The sequence below is a fragment of the Salmo salar genome, chromosome ssa16 (assembly GCF_905237065.1).
Source record: "Salmo salar chromosome ssa16, Ssal_v3.1, whole genome shotgun sequence".
Classification (NCBI taxonomy): domain Eukaryota; kingdom Metazoa; phylum Chordata; class Actinopteri; order Salmoniformes; family Salmonidae; genus Salmo; species Salmo salar.
The window spans coordinates 76,333,184-76,348,055 of NC_059457.1; the positions used below are offsets into that span (position 1 = coordinate 76,333,184).

At 44.5% G+C, this 14,872-nt stretch overlaps 1 protein-coding gene across 3 annotated transcripts in view; it reads right to left on the reverse strand.

Moving 5' to 3' along the window:
- LOC106574604 (serine/threonine-protein kinase 11-interacting protein) overlaps window positions 1-14,872 on the reverse strand; it is a 48,297-nt gene that overhangs the window by 13,377 nt on the left and 20,048 nt on the right. For all 3 annotated transcript variants that reach the window (XM_045697867.1, XM_014150583.2, XM_014150584.2), the window contains exons 19-22: window positions 12,110-12,425; window positions 9,636-9,745; window positions 8,869-8,966; window positions 7,963-8,141 (exon numbers count right to left, since the gene is read on the reverse strand). In XM_045697867.1, the coding sequence (XP_045553823.1) occupies window positions 7,963-8,141; window positions 8,869-8,966; window positions 9,636-9,745; window positions 12,110-12,425 (703 nt within the window). The remainder of the gene's footprint in view (window positions 1-7,962; window positions 8,142-8,868; window positions 8,967-9,635; window positions 9,746-12,109; window positions 12,426-14,872) is intronic.

A 14,872-nucleotide genomic window follows, 5' to 3' on the forward strand; every position in this document is an offset into this window, starting at 1 on the left:
TCAAAGCCAACACCTACTTTGGCCACCTTTCCTTCCAGTTCTCTGCTGCCAATGACTGGAACAAATTGCAAAAATTCGAACGTTTTAGGTAGCCTTCCACAAGCTTCCCACAATAAGTTGGGTGAATTTTGGCCCATTCCTCCTGACAGAGCTGGTGTAACTGAGTCAGGTTTGTAGGCCTCCTTGCTCGCACACACCTTTTCAGTTCTGCCCACAAATTTTCTATGGGATTGAGGTCAGGGCTTTGTGATAGCCACTCCAAAACCTTGACTTTGTTGTCCTTAAGCCATTTTCCCAGAACTTTAGAAGTATGCTTGGGGTCATTGTCCATTTGGAAGACCCATTTTCAACCAAGCTTTAACTTCCTGACTGATGTCTTGAGATCCTCATGTCCTCATATCTATTTTGTGAAGTGTATCAGCCCCTCCTGCAGCAAAGCACCCCCACAAAATGATGCTGCCAACCCCGTGCTTCACGGTTGGGAAGGTGTTCTTCGGCTTGCAAGCTTCCCCCTTTTTCCTCCAAACATAATGATGGTCATCAGACCAAAGGACATTTCTCCAAAAAGTACGATCTTTGTCCCCATGTGCAGTTGCAAACCGTAGTCTGGCTTTTTATGGCGGTTTTGGAGCAGTGGCTTCTTCCTTGCTGAGCGGCCTTTCAGGTTATTTCGAAATAGGACTCGTTTTACTGTGGATATAGATACTTTTGTACCGGTTTCCTCCAGCATCTTCACAAGGTCCTTTGCTGTTGTTCTGGGATTGATTTGCACTTTTCGCACCAAAGTACGTTCATCTCTAGGAGACAGAACGCGTCTCCATCCTGAGCGGTATGACGGCAGCGTGGTACCATGGTGTTTATACTTGTGTACTATTGTTTGTACAGATGAACGTGGTACCTTCAGGCGTTTGGAAATTGCTCCCAAGGATGAACCAGACTTGCAGAGGTCTATAATTTTTTTGGGCTAATTTCTTTTGATTTTCCCATGATGTCAAGCAAAGAGGCACTGAGTTTGAATATAGGCCTTGAAATACATCCACAGGTACACCGCCCATTGACTCAAATGATGTCAATTAGCCTATCAGAAGCTTCTAAAGCCATGACATCATTTTCTGGAATTTTCCAAGCTGTTTAAAAGGCACAGTCAACTTGTGTATGTAAACTTCTGACTCACTGGAATTGTGATACAGTGAATTATACGTGAAATAATCTGTCTGTAAACAATTGTTGTAAAAATTACTTGTGCCATGCACAAAGTAGATGACCTATTCGACTTGCCAAAACTATAGTTTTTTAACAAGAAATTTGTGGAGTGATTGAAAAACGGGTTTTAATGACTCCAACCTAAGCGTATCCAAACCTCCGATTTCAACTGTATCTCCCTCACTAACTTTAAGCGTCAGCTGTCAGAGCAGCTTACCGATCGCTGCAGCTGTACACAGCCCATCTGTAAACAGCCCATCCAACCAACTACAATTCGGGTTGCAAAGGGAGGGTATCTTACCAAAATTCTTTGAAATTTTCCAGTATCTTTCAAGGATTTTATGAACTCTATCACAATACATCTAGTGGTCCTTTTGGGTAGTTGAGATGACAGGTGTCTAATAGTCACTGGCCCTCTGTGTGGCCTCATCACATGTAAAATATATCAACTCATTTAATATGATTTTCACAAAAATAATTGAATGACAAATCTATAAAACATTATCTAAAATATAACCATAAACTTAGTGAATACCATTGTTTAATATGAGGATTTCAGCATGAAATATATTTAATTATAATTTTTTTACACACTTATTTGACTATGTATTTGTTGCCAATGTCTCAGCGTCAAACTGGTGGCAGCTGTGAAAAAAGTCAGTTGTTGGAAGAGTTGTAGAGTTAACTGAAAATAATGACATTGTTGATTAGATACTTTTTTCATTAATTAGGCTAATTTCTCTTGAATCATATGGTCTATCTACTAGAAAAAGTTTTTTTGTATAAAAAAAAAAATATATATATATATATATATATATTTATATACACACACACACACAAAAAAACTGTTTCTAGTAGATAGACCATATGATTCAAGCGAAATGTAAACATGTACATACATGTAAACATATATATATATATAAATAAATGACTTGTTACCGGAATCTTCAGTAATTTTGTTAATTTAACAGAATCTATGGCAATCTATCGTAACCTTGGTAATTTATACTTGAATAAATGTTTAGGTGTTAACTATATATAACTATACTGCTCAAAAAAATAAAGGGAACACTAAGATAACACATCCTAGATCTGAATGAATGAAATAATCTTATTAAAGACTTTTTCTTTACATAGTTGAATGTGCTGACAACAAAAATCACACAAAAATAATCAATGGAAATCCAATTTATCAACCCATGGAGGTCTGGATTTGGAGTCACACTCAAAATTAAAGTGGAAAACCACACTACAGGCTGATCCAACTTTGATGTAATGTCCTTAAAACAAGTCAAAATGAGGCTCAGTAGTGTGTGTGGCCTCCACGTGTCTGTATGACCTCCCTACAACGCCTGGGCATGCTCCTGATGAGGTGGCGGATGGTCTCCTGAGGGATCTCCTCCCAGACCTGGACTAAAGCATCCGCCAACTCCTGGACAGTCTGTGGTGCAACGTGGCGTTGGTGGATGGAGCGAGACATGATGTCCCAGATGTGCTCAATTGGATTCAGGTCTGGGGAACGGGCGGGCCAGTCCATAGCATCAATGCCTTCCTCTTGCAGGAACTGCTGACACACTCCAGCCACATGAGGTCTAGCATTGTCTTGCATTAGGAGGAACCCAGGGCCAACCGCACCAGCATATGGTCTCACAAGGGGTCTGAGGATCTCATCTCGGTACCTAATGGCAGTCAGGCTACCTCTGGCGAGCACATGGAGGGCTGTGCGGACCCCCAAAGAAATGCCACCCCACACCATGACTGACCCACCGCCAAACCGGTCATGCTGGAGGATGTTGCAGGCAGCAGAACGTTCTCCACGGCGTCTCCAGACTCTGTCACGTCTGTCACGTGCTCAGTGTGAACCTGCTTTCATCTGTGAAGAGCACAGGGCGCCAGTGGCGAATTTGACAATCTTGGTGTTCTCTGGCAAATGCCAAACGTCCTGCACGGTGTTGGGCTGTAAGCACAACCCCCACCTGTGGACGTCGGGCCCTCATACCACCCTCATGGAGTCTGTTTCTGACCGTTTGAGCAGACACATGCACATTTGTGGCCTGCTGGAGGTCATTTTGCAGGGCTCTGGCAGTGCTCCTCCTGCTCCTCCTTGCACAAAGGCGGAGGTAGCGGTCCTGCTGCTGGGTTGTTGCCCTCCTACGGCCTCCTCCACGTCTCCTGATGTACTGGCCTGTCTCCTGGTAGCGCCTCCATGCTCTGGACACTACGCTGACAGACACAGCAAACCTTCTTGCCACAGCTCGCATTGATGTGCCATCCTGGATGAGCTGCACTACCTGAGCCTCTTGTGTGGGTTGTAGACTCCGTCTCATGCTACCACTAGAGTGAAAGCACCGCCAGCATTCAAAAGTGACCAAAACATCAGCCAGGAAGCATAAGAACTGAGAAGTGGTCTGTGGTCACCACCTGCCAAACCACTCCTTTATTGGGGGTGTCTTGCTAATTGCCTATAATTTCCACCTGTTGTCTATTCCATTTACACAACAGCATGTGACATTTATTGTCAATCAGTGTTGCTTCCAAAGTGGACAGTTTGATTTCACAGAAGTGTGATTGACTTGGAGTTACATTGTGTTGTTTAAGTGTTCCCTTTATTTTTTTGAGCAGTGTTATATATATATATATATATATATATCATTTTTTAAACATTTATTCAAGTATAAATTACCAAGGTTACGATAGATTGCCATAGATTCTGTTAAATTAACAAAATTACTGAAGATTCCGGTAACTTTGGTAAGCTACCGGTAGCTTTGCAGTCCAAGGGACAATAGACAAAGCTAATGTTAGACTATTACAGTCTGTGGTGGGTTAGGACTAGAAAGCTGACAGGTCTCTGATTTCAGATCTAGAATTACATCTCCATGGAAGCAGGTAAAAAAAAACAGGTTGAAATAGGTACAGGAGTACAATGTGGTAGGTCACATTCACAGCGACAAAATACTTCCCTGTGGGGTGGTAACAATAGGGGAACACAGGGCCACAGGCAAATGCCAAGGTTAAATAGGTGAACTTGAAAGGGAAGTTGAGTTTAAAAGGGAGACACACTGAAAAGAGTGAAACAACAAATATGAAGAAAAACAGAGTAGGAACACCCTGCCCCTATCAATTTCCAAGTTCAACAACAACAGGGACGAGAAATAAAGACATTGCGTGGCACCAGTGGCCTATTCTGGCTCCCAATGCCTGTATAAGATTCAACCTCAACTCTTTTGCCATTGTTTCTTTCCCTTTCTTCCCGGAGGAAACTGATCTGCCACACTAACGTTCCAGACCAGGAGGAACATCTAAAGTGAAGCCTACGGGACGAAGCATGGTGTTGGATTAAAAGGGCAACCATTAAAGGGACGGTATTGTTGTCCCACTTTGAGCTCCCCTTTAACCGCTTATCGTCTGGTGGGTTCTAGTGAACCAATAGGAGACCACACACATACCTCTCTATTCAGGACATTATTCAAGATGTAGCAATGCAGAGATTTAGCCTCTAAACTCAATAACACTAAATTCCTTTTGGAGCAGAGGACAAGGTGGAGCTTGCAGGACAGGGCAAGGTGGGACAGGACAGGGCGAGGTGGGACAGGACAGGGCAAGGTGGGACAGGACAGGGCAAGGTGGGACAGGACAAGGTAGGGCCTATTTTGTTTTATTATCCCAGAGAATAACGTCCTGTGAGCAACACCTACTTCTGCCATCTTTAAGCTGCGCGTGCAGGAGTCAAGAACGTCGCCCTTTTAGTCTAAACATACCCTTGTGCTTTCTCCCGACGGTGTACACGGAGTGCAGAAAACATTAGGAACACCTGCTCTTTCCATGTCATAGACTGACCAGGTGAATCCAGGAGAAAGTTATGATCCCTTACTGATGTCACTTGTTAACTCCACTTCAAATTAGTGTAGATGAAGGGGAGGAGACAGGTTAAAGCAGCCTTGAGTCATGGATTGTGTATGTGTGCCATTCAGAGGGTGAATGGGCAAGACAAAAGATTGAAGAGTCTTTGAACAGGGTATGGTAGTAGGTGCCTTGCGGACCGGTTTGAGTGTGTCAAGAACTGCAACGCTGCTGGGTTTTTCACGCTCAACGGACATCCAGCCAACTTGACACAACTCTGGGAAGCACTGAAGTCAACATGGCCCAGCATCCCTGTGGAACGCTTTCGACACCTTGTAGAGTCCATGCCCCGATGAATTGAGGCTGTTCAGAGGGCAAAAAGAGGTGCAACTCAATATGAGGAAGGTGTTCCTAATGCTTTGTACACTCAGTGCATGTATGTGTTGCGTGATTTAGTGGACCACCGTCACCATGACCAGAGGATAAACAGGTACAGGGCTCGGTCGCTGTAAAAGGAGAGCAGATCTGTGTCGGCGTCTGGGATCTGTCCTGGCGAATAACGTTACTCTCCCTCCTGCCGGTTCAATCACAAGACCCTCTCCGCTAGGTTAACCACTTCCAACCTTCCCAAATACCCTTGCTTATTTTCACAAGGAATAGATGAACCCTTAGCGTCCTTCCGGGCGAAACCGAACACTCTCGGCCCTGTTGGAACAGCGGACCACGGGGAAGGGAGGGCACGGGAGTGGGAGCAGTACGGCCGGGATACGCCGAATCTGAGTGGATTTCCAAGGAAAACAGGGCAGAGTTTAGCCCAGGTCTAAGACAGTGGGAAGTGACACTGTGTTGGTATTGCAAAGGTATCTGATAGGGTTAAACTTGAGAAATGACATCTGCTTCTATCATCTCCTTACAAGAGAGGACGCTGAGTTTACGATGCAGTTAAAGGGACTCTTCACCCAAATTACAAATATTACTCAAGATGCTGATTGCCGTTGTTGATAAGTAAACAAATCATAAAATGTTGATTGTGTTGCCTGGTATCAATAGATTAGGTCCGTTTGTAATTTGGGAGCACTACCCCTTAACTTGATAGTTAGTGAAGGAGACAGGAACAGTTTTCCGTTACCTTTCAGGAATCTAGTGTCTGGATCCAACCCGCACAACCAAACCAAAACACTCCTTCCATTACCATTTACGAGCATCGCAAACCTCACCAAACTACTTACCAGACAGTCCTCTAACCATACAGAGCACATATTTTTACCCACTGTAGGTCTGTACCGGGCAATAAGGGCATTTCAATTAGCAAAAGCCGAGACATTGTTCAGACAAGTCTTTGATTGACATGGTGACCTGTACTGACTCCTCCGGAATATCAAGTTAAGACTTGTCCAGCCTTCTTCCTCATTTCAATAAAACATTTTCAAACCCAGTGAGCAGTGGACTGATCTGTCCCTATTAGCTTCTTCTCCTTGGGGTAGTAAAACCACATCCTAGTTTCCTCCCAGTCCCAGACCCTTTCCTTCTCCATGTCTGTAGCCCTCACCACCGACAAGCCAGGCGTGACCACATCTGTTCTGGGAATGCCAGCCCCGTCTGAAAACTGCTTTTGTTATAGTAAAGGTATCCTTTGGTTCTTTCCCTGAGACAAATATTGTAATAGTTGTTATGGGGGCAATATCAGAGCTCTGGACCGAGTTTTCAGGCATATAATAAATAGTTCTAGTTTCCTCAAGGGGAGGAAGAGCGGGGCAGACTAGGAGTGAAGGCCGGAGAGGAAGGATGGTGCCAAAGCCTCATACCAACGAGTGGAGCACTGAGAAGGCACCTAGTTATTTAGCCCCCCCCTCTGCCAACTGGACAGGACCAGCCATGTTGTCTGTCTGTAGCACATACCTCAGAACCAGGCCTACAACCAGGCTCACCTCCCCTGTTCCTCCTCCTCCTTCCTCAGGAACACAAAAAGAACAGAGGATATTTTAAGAAGTATAGGAGATGATCCAACTGGCAGGCTATAGCAGAGCCCTGTTACAGCCTCTCTCTATGGGGCCGTTCAGCTTTGCAATACAGAGTCCAAGCCCAGAATTGGACTGGCTAGCCGGCTATGTGGTCCCGGTGACTGAAAAGCTGGACCCGTCCTCAGTCGTTGAGAGGAAGGAGAAAAATAATCTTTGACGAATCCAGAAAAGGACATAACCTCAGAAACAATTATTCCAACAGGCCTCACAGTACAAGAAACATAGACTCACTTTGACAATATGACCCCTTTTGAGGCCAGAAATGAATCTTCGATTCTGGACCCTCATTTTCAGAGGCAGAGGGAATTCCAAATAAAAATCTGAGGACATCTGGACCGTACCAGATTAGCTAAAGAGTTGATCTGGAAAACAGTCAAATAATGACGTGATCTGAGTGATTATTGATACAACTGAATGAAAACATGGAGTCCCCACAGATAAGACAGCACAGACTCAGGTCCACAGAGCCTTAGCTGAAGACCGTTTGGCCATGGTGCTTCCCCTTGCTACCAAAGGGACTCCATTAAAAGAGTGCTCTAGTGAAGTTGTGAAGAGAAGTTGTGAGTCAGAGAGGGGAGTGTTGATCTAATAAAACTCAGCTTTCCTCTCTCTCTGCTTCTGGTCTTGCCTTGCTGACAGGCTAGGCAGGGTGTAGTCACTGTGAGCAGAGGAGCATGTGATTAACATACTGAGAGGGATGAGAAAGAGAGATAGAGAGAGGGACAGAGAGAAAGAGAAAAGGCGAGACGGATAGAGAGAGAGCAAGAGAGGGACATATTGTCCTAAGAACGAGTACGCTCCACTCTCATATCCCCAGGAGGAAGGCCCTTAATTCATGGTGTGTGTGTGTGTGTGTGTGTGTGTGTGTGTGTGTGTGTGTGTGTCAGCGTCTTGCCTGTGAAGAGGCTGAAGAAGCGTTTGCAACGCACGCTGTCCCGTACTAGCAGGGTGTAGGCCACAGGCCCGTCCTCAAACTCCATGTGGATACTCTGGGAGCCCAGTCCCACCTCCAGGTAACTCAGCTCTGTGATTCCACGGCTGTCCCTCTTCTGCAGCCAATCACACGGCTGCCCTCTGCCAGGAAGAGAACAATGAAGACAGGAAAGTGTGAAAGAAACATAATTATTATTTTACTTGCATGTATCCCGCCTATTAACTTTGTTTCCTTGAGTCTACTCACGTTAACCTTTTAAGGTGTATATGTTTTTGTTTGAGCACTGTTTGTTTGTGCAATTTGTCAGACAGCCACAGACAACCAAGTCACAGATTGCACCTTTAAAAAGTAGCGAAAGGTCATCATAAAAATATCACACTGTTGCGCAACCAAACGTGGCCGTTACACAACTTCCAGGGCGTGCTAAGGATAGTGGGGGTGTGGCCTTCTGGGGTCAGAATCCCAGTAACTTTATAGGGACCGTCGCAGCATGAGACTCAGGCCTGTCCAACACCGTACTACCCACACTCCTGGGAGGAAGCGGAGGCAAGCCAACATGCTTTTGATGAGGACAAAAAAAGAAGCCATTGATACAGGGCTTACAAAGTCATTGATATAGTGTTCGCACCACAAAGACCAGGGCTGTAATGGGTTTGAAGATGTGGCCCAGAAAGTCTGTTAGTATTGGGATGTGGTGGGTTACATAAAGCTGTGGTGATCCTATTGTGTTGGTCTGCTCCCTACCACACCTTCAATCCAGGCACAACCATTTCTAGGACCACAGAATGGGTACTTGAATGTTTATTTTTATTCCAGCCTTCTCTTGTGTGATGCTCTTCAGTGTGATAGGTCAGGTGGTTAACTTACTCCATGTCGGATGTCACTTCCAGGAAGTAGATGCGTTGGTCAGACACCACCAGGAACGAGGGGAACTCCACCGGATCACCAAACTTCACGGTCGACACCTACAACAAAGATAAGGTGTACACGTTAAAGATTCCACAACACTCAACTGCTGCAAATAACTTTGACTGAGGAAAATGATGGCTGCATTCAGAGCTCTTCTTAAACATACTGTATAAGAACAGATCAGTTCCTGTTTAAAAAAAACACCTAAAGAGTAAGGTCTAGCAACAAAGTCACATCAATCTTCAATGAATACTGTGTAGGCCCAAAAATAAAAGTTGAGCTATTGAAAGAGAAAGAGAGCCAGAGGGGAGAGAAGCATGTGTGACAAGATAAATAAACATCAGATGAATGAGCATGTTATGAGATGGATCTCCTGCTGGGGTTGCTTGTGTCCTCTTGGCTCCCTCTCCTCGTCCAGGTGTCCCTGAGCAGTAAACCAATACCCCTCCGCTCCACAGGGCTCCCAGCATGCATTCCACATGGAGGAGCTCATCCAAGGTCATGGTGTGGTGGGTGGGGGTGGCGAGATGGAGAGAGAGATGGGGTGCAGGACAGCGAGAGAACAGCTGGGGGTACAAACGCAGCCAGGAGCAGATCACAAGAGCTGGAGTCGACCGGTTTTGGCTGGGTTAGCAGTTCACGGAACTTCTGAGCAGAACTGCTGTGACCGGATTCAGCCACGTCACTGAACTGTTAACCGTTGTCAGAACATTGGTTCTGCTAACCTTGAGAAAGGAGTGGAGCTCCTCTTCCTCTTCAAACACCTCCACATCTAGGAAGAGCTTCAGCCGATGGTCCACCGCCTCATAGTCCTCTGAGAGAAGGTCCAACTGGCCTACAGCCACACAGGTCAGAATAGTGTTAGGGTAACATTTATAACCAACACACAGACAGCAGTTAGCTTATCATAACCAACACACAGGGACAGCAGTTAACTTAACATAACCAACACAGAGACAGCAGTTAGCTTAACATAACCAACACACAGGGACAGCAGTTAGCTTATCATAACCAACACACAGGGACAGCAGTTAGCTTAGCTTAACCAACACACAGGGACAGCAGTTAGCTTATCATAACCAACACACAGGGACAGCAGTTAGCTTAACCAACACACAGGGACAGCAGTTAGCTTAGCTTAACCAACACACAGGGACAGCAGTTAGCTTATCATAACCAACACACAGGGACAGCAGTTAGCTTATCATAACCAACACACAGGGACAGCAGTTAGCTTAACCAACACACAGGGACAGCAGTTAGCTTAGCTTAACCAACACACAGAGACAGCAGTTAGCTTAACATAACCAACACACAGGGACAGCAGTTAGCTTAACCAACACACAGGGACAGCAGTTAGCTTATCATAACCAACACACAGGGACAGCAGTTAGCTTAACATAACCAACACACAGGGACAGCAGTTAGCTTAACATAACCAACACACAGGGACAGCAGTTAGCTTAACATAACCAACACACAGGGACAGCAGTTAGCTTAACATAACCAACACACAGGGACAGCAGTTAGCTTAACCAACACACAGGGACAACAGTTAGCTTATCATAAACAACACACAGACAGCAGTTAGGTTAGCATAACCACCACAGACAGGGACAGCTGTTAGGTTAGCATAACCAACACACAGGGACAGCTGTTAGGTTAGCATAACCAACACACAGGGCCAGAAATTAGCTAAGCATAACCAACACAGACACAGTACTAGATTACAAACAGTACAGTTAGTATGCAACAGCTAACAGACCCAATAACATTTTGGCTATGTAGTCTCCCTACTTCCCCTTTTAAACAAATATATTTTCCAGTTAATACCTTGGCAGATCACACTAAAAACTGATAAAAGGGATGGGTGTCTCATAATTTAACATATAGATTTAACCCTCCCTCCCTCCCACTAAATCTAAACTGTCTCTAAAACTGTAGAAACAGAGCATTATGCTGTCGCTGTGTAGTAAATCTAATTTGGCATAGGGCTGCTGGTCCATTTAGTGCAAGGTGACACATCAACCCCAGAGACAATAGATAGTCAATAGTCCAGTTTTCTGGCAGTTAGTTACTATGTGGCCATCATTCACTTGGCCTCTCTGAATCTGGTCCAATGCTACATATATCACTGAGTGGAAGTGTCTATAGCTAAAGTAAGAGTATTCAAATGTTGCATTTACACTTGTCTTTCCGCTCTGTTCATCTCAACGTATGCGTCTAACATTCCCTTTTTGAAGTGCGATATTCAGATCAATGTGTCCCAAATACATGGAAATCAGATCAGAGTTATTTTTCATCTATATGTAGTAAACTGGTGTTAGACTAAAGGACTTGTTCAACAAAAGAGATGCGTCTTCATCCTCTCAGAAGTTGTCTGAAATCAGCGTCAGCTCAGCGGCTGATGAAGTGCTTTGGGATGGGTCTCTGCAGCGGCGTGTGGTTTTTAAACACGAAGGATTCCATGTTGTCAGTCATTCAGCATCTCTGGCTGCTACAGTTTACCACAGAGGGAAATATAAAGGTCTACGATACTGTGTATATACAGTATTTATACCCCCTTCTAAGATCACTCTTTCTCCGTCTCCCCATTCCATTGTCTTCTCTGTGGAGGCTAAATCATTCCTTCCTCTCCCATCAGTTCTAATAGTAACGGTCTAACTAAACCGTATGAGACCTTACTGTAAGACTCACAGACAGAGACCCAGGGGGCCAGGCTGGGAGACTGTCACATCAAATAACCTCCTGTGGATTGTTGTGTTATAATCGTTCTTGCAAAATCAAAATCTGCATTTCCTCCTCGTCTCCTATCACTAGGGCCCTGTGTTTTGGACTATCATGTCACATGACCTGGATTTGAACCTTTTTCCAGAAATGTGAATTACACCAAAAATGAAAGCAATTATCTGAGGATGGTGCTGGACCGACTGACATAAAAACAAAAAAAGGGGCCATTTGATGAAAAATCTTTAAATAAAAGGTTCAAATCCAGGTCATGTCATCACTTCTATTTAAGGATCAAATCCATTTTATGACTTCATCTGATGGCTGATAAAAACCAAAGGACCCAATCAAACAATGTTATTTTGTTCATGCCTTTCCCCATCACAATACACAGATGTTATATCTTAGCAATAACATTGGTTATTACATTATGACTACAAAATGATGTCTATGCAAAGGAAGCAGGACCCACCTGGACTGGCCTGTTCTGCATGCTGATACTGGGGTCCAGGTGGGGTAGCTCTAACAGCATAGCTGTAGCTCCCTGCTAAACTTCCTTTACTCTGGCCCTCTGTACTGTAGAAGCTGGCAGGCTGGGACAGGCTCTGGTCACAGCTCTGGTCCTCCCAGGTCTCCCCCAAGGAGAAGGAGCTTCCTTTGGCTGAGAAGAAGGAGGTGGGGTCCTCCATGGAGGTGTTGGTCTGGATAGTGTCCTGGGTTGAGGCCTTCATAGCAGGGCTGTCGTGGTGGCTGGCCCTGGCAGAGGAAGGACCTTCCATGGTGGGGTCCTAAAAACAGAGGGAGGGGGAATATGGGAGATTTACTGACACTATGGCGGGGCCTGAAAGCTGATTGATTACCCTTGACCAAGTATTCCCAAACTGGGGTACGCGCAATGCATTCAGGGGTACGCCAAATAAAAATATGATTCACATTTTAAAATACATTTTAAAAAAAAACAATTTTCAAACAGTCCATTTAGATTTTCCAACGGGGCTATACATTTGGGTGAGTAGCCTCGTTTCACTGCCAAAAAATTAAACAATCTCGTGTTCAGCGAGATAACAACACATTGTCAAATACAGGTAGCCTAGTCAAACAATTAACCTCCAATCACATTAACCGTTACTCTCTCGCGGGAATTCCACTAACGGTCTGTATGTAGCCAAAACGTAGCTGCTGCTCATTCCGTTTGCTCAAAAATTGACAGTTGTGAATCTGATGCAGCCGAAGAGCTACTGCCCCCTTACCCGGGAAAGCACCGAACAACAGACAGGGACATTGGACCATCGAAGAGGTGCAAATATGATGAACTACATTGATTTAGGGTTCACTTATATTGGCAGTAGTGCCTTTCCTCAGCCATGGTGTGTTATATGTGCAAAAGTATTATCTCACAACTCAGACATTTAGAAACAGAACATGCCAATTTGAGAATTAAGCCACAGGAGTTTGAGCGAGAATTAAGACGTTTGAGTAGTAAAAGCAATAGATACCATTAATAAGAAGGGGCTAGAAGTGTCTTATATGGTGAGCTACCGAGTGTCTAGGACAGGCAAGCCCCATACTATTGTGGAGGACTTAATTCTTCCTGCTGCCGCGGATATTGTTGGGACAAGGCTGGGGGAAAGGCCAAAAGAACTATACAGACAATGCCTTCATAAAAAAAACACTGTTTCACGACGCATCAGTGACATGGCAGGAGACGTTTTGAAACAATTACTGCTTCGCAAACAAGCCAGTGAATTCTATGCGTTACAGCTGGATGAGGCAACAGACGTGGCGGACCTGGCACAGCTCCTGGTATATGTCCGTTACCTTTAAGGGGGGGTCAATTAAGGAAGACCTCTTCTGCAAACCAGGACAACCGGAGAGGATATTTTTTAAGTACTGAACAGCTTTGTGACATCAAATGTACTTTGGTGGTCAAGATGGGTTGGTATCTGTACTGATGGTGCAAAAGCCATGACAGGGAGACATAGTAGAGTGGCAATGAGTGTGCAAGCAGTTGCTCCGATGCTACTTGGGTACACTGCAGCATCCACCGAGAGGCTCTTGCTGCCAAAGGAATGCCTGACAGCTTGAAAGACGTTTTGTACACTACAGTGAAAATGGTTACCTTTGTTAAAGCAAAGCCCCTGAACTCTCGTGTATTTTCTGCATTATGCAACGATATGGGCAGTGAACTTGTACCGCTTTTACAACCAGAAGTGTGCTGGTTATCAAGGGGCAAAGTATTGACACATTTCTTTTAATTGAGAGACGAGCTTAAAGTTCTTTACTGACCATAATTTTCACTTGTTTGACCGCTTGCATGATGACTAGTTTCTCACACGACTGGCCTATCTGGGTGATGTTTTTTCTCGCTTGAATGATCTGAATCTAGGATTACAGGGACTCTCCGCAACTATATTCAATGTGCAGGACAAAATTGTGGCTATGATTAAGAAGTTGGAGCTCTTCTCTGTCTGCATTAACAAGAACAACACACAGGTCTTTGCATCATTGTATGATTTCTTTGTGTGCAAATGAACTCATGCTTACAGACAATGAACGTCAAATGTGATATAGCGAAGTACCTAAGTGAGTTGGGTGTGCAATTACACAAGTACTTTCCCAAAACAGAGGACACAAACAACTGGATTCGTTATCCTTTTCATGCCCTGCCTCCAGTCCACTTACCGATATCTGAACAAGAGAGCCTCGTCAAAGTTGCAACAAGCAGTTCTGTGAAAATGTCATTTAAATCAGAAGCTACTGCCAGATTTCTGTATTGGGCTGCGCTCAGAGTATCCTGCCTTGGCAAATCGCGCTGTTAAGACACTGATGCCCTTTGCAACCAAGTACCTATGTGAGAGTAGATTCTCGGCTCTCACTAGCATGAAAACTAACTGGCACAGACTGTGTGTAGAAAATGATTTAAGACTCTCTCCAATACAACATTGTAGAGTTATGTGCATCCTGTCAAGCACACCCTTCTCATTAACCTGTGGTGAGGTAGTCACAATTTTCAAATGAACAAATAAGGTTTTATATGTAAGATGGCTAAATAAAAATATTTTTTTATTATCATCATCCTGGTCCTATAAAAGCTCTTTTCACTTCCCATGGGTCGGGTTGTGACAAAGACTCACTCATTCCTATGTTTAATAAATGTATCGTATAGCATGTAGCAGGCTTACAATGATTCAAATATTGTTTTTTTTGCAGAGTGCGCTGACCCTGGTGCTGGAGG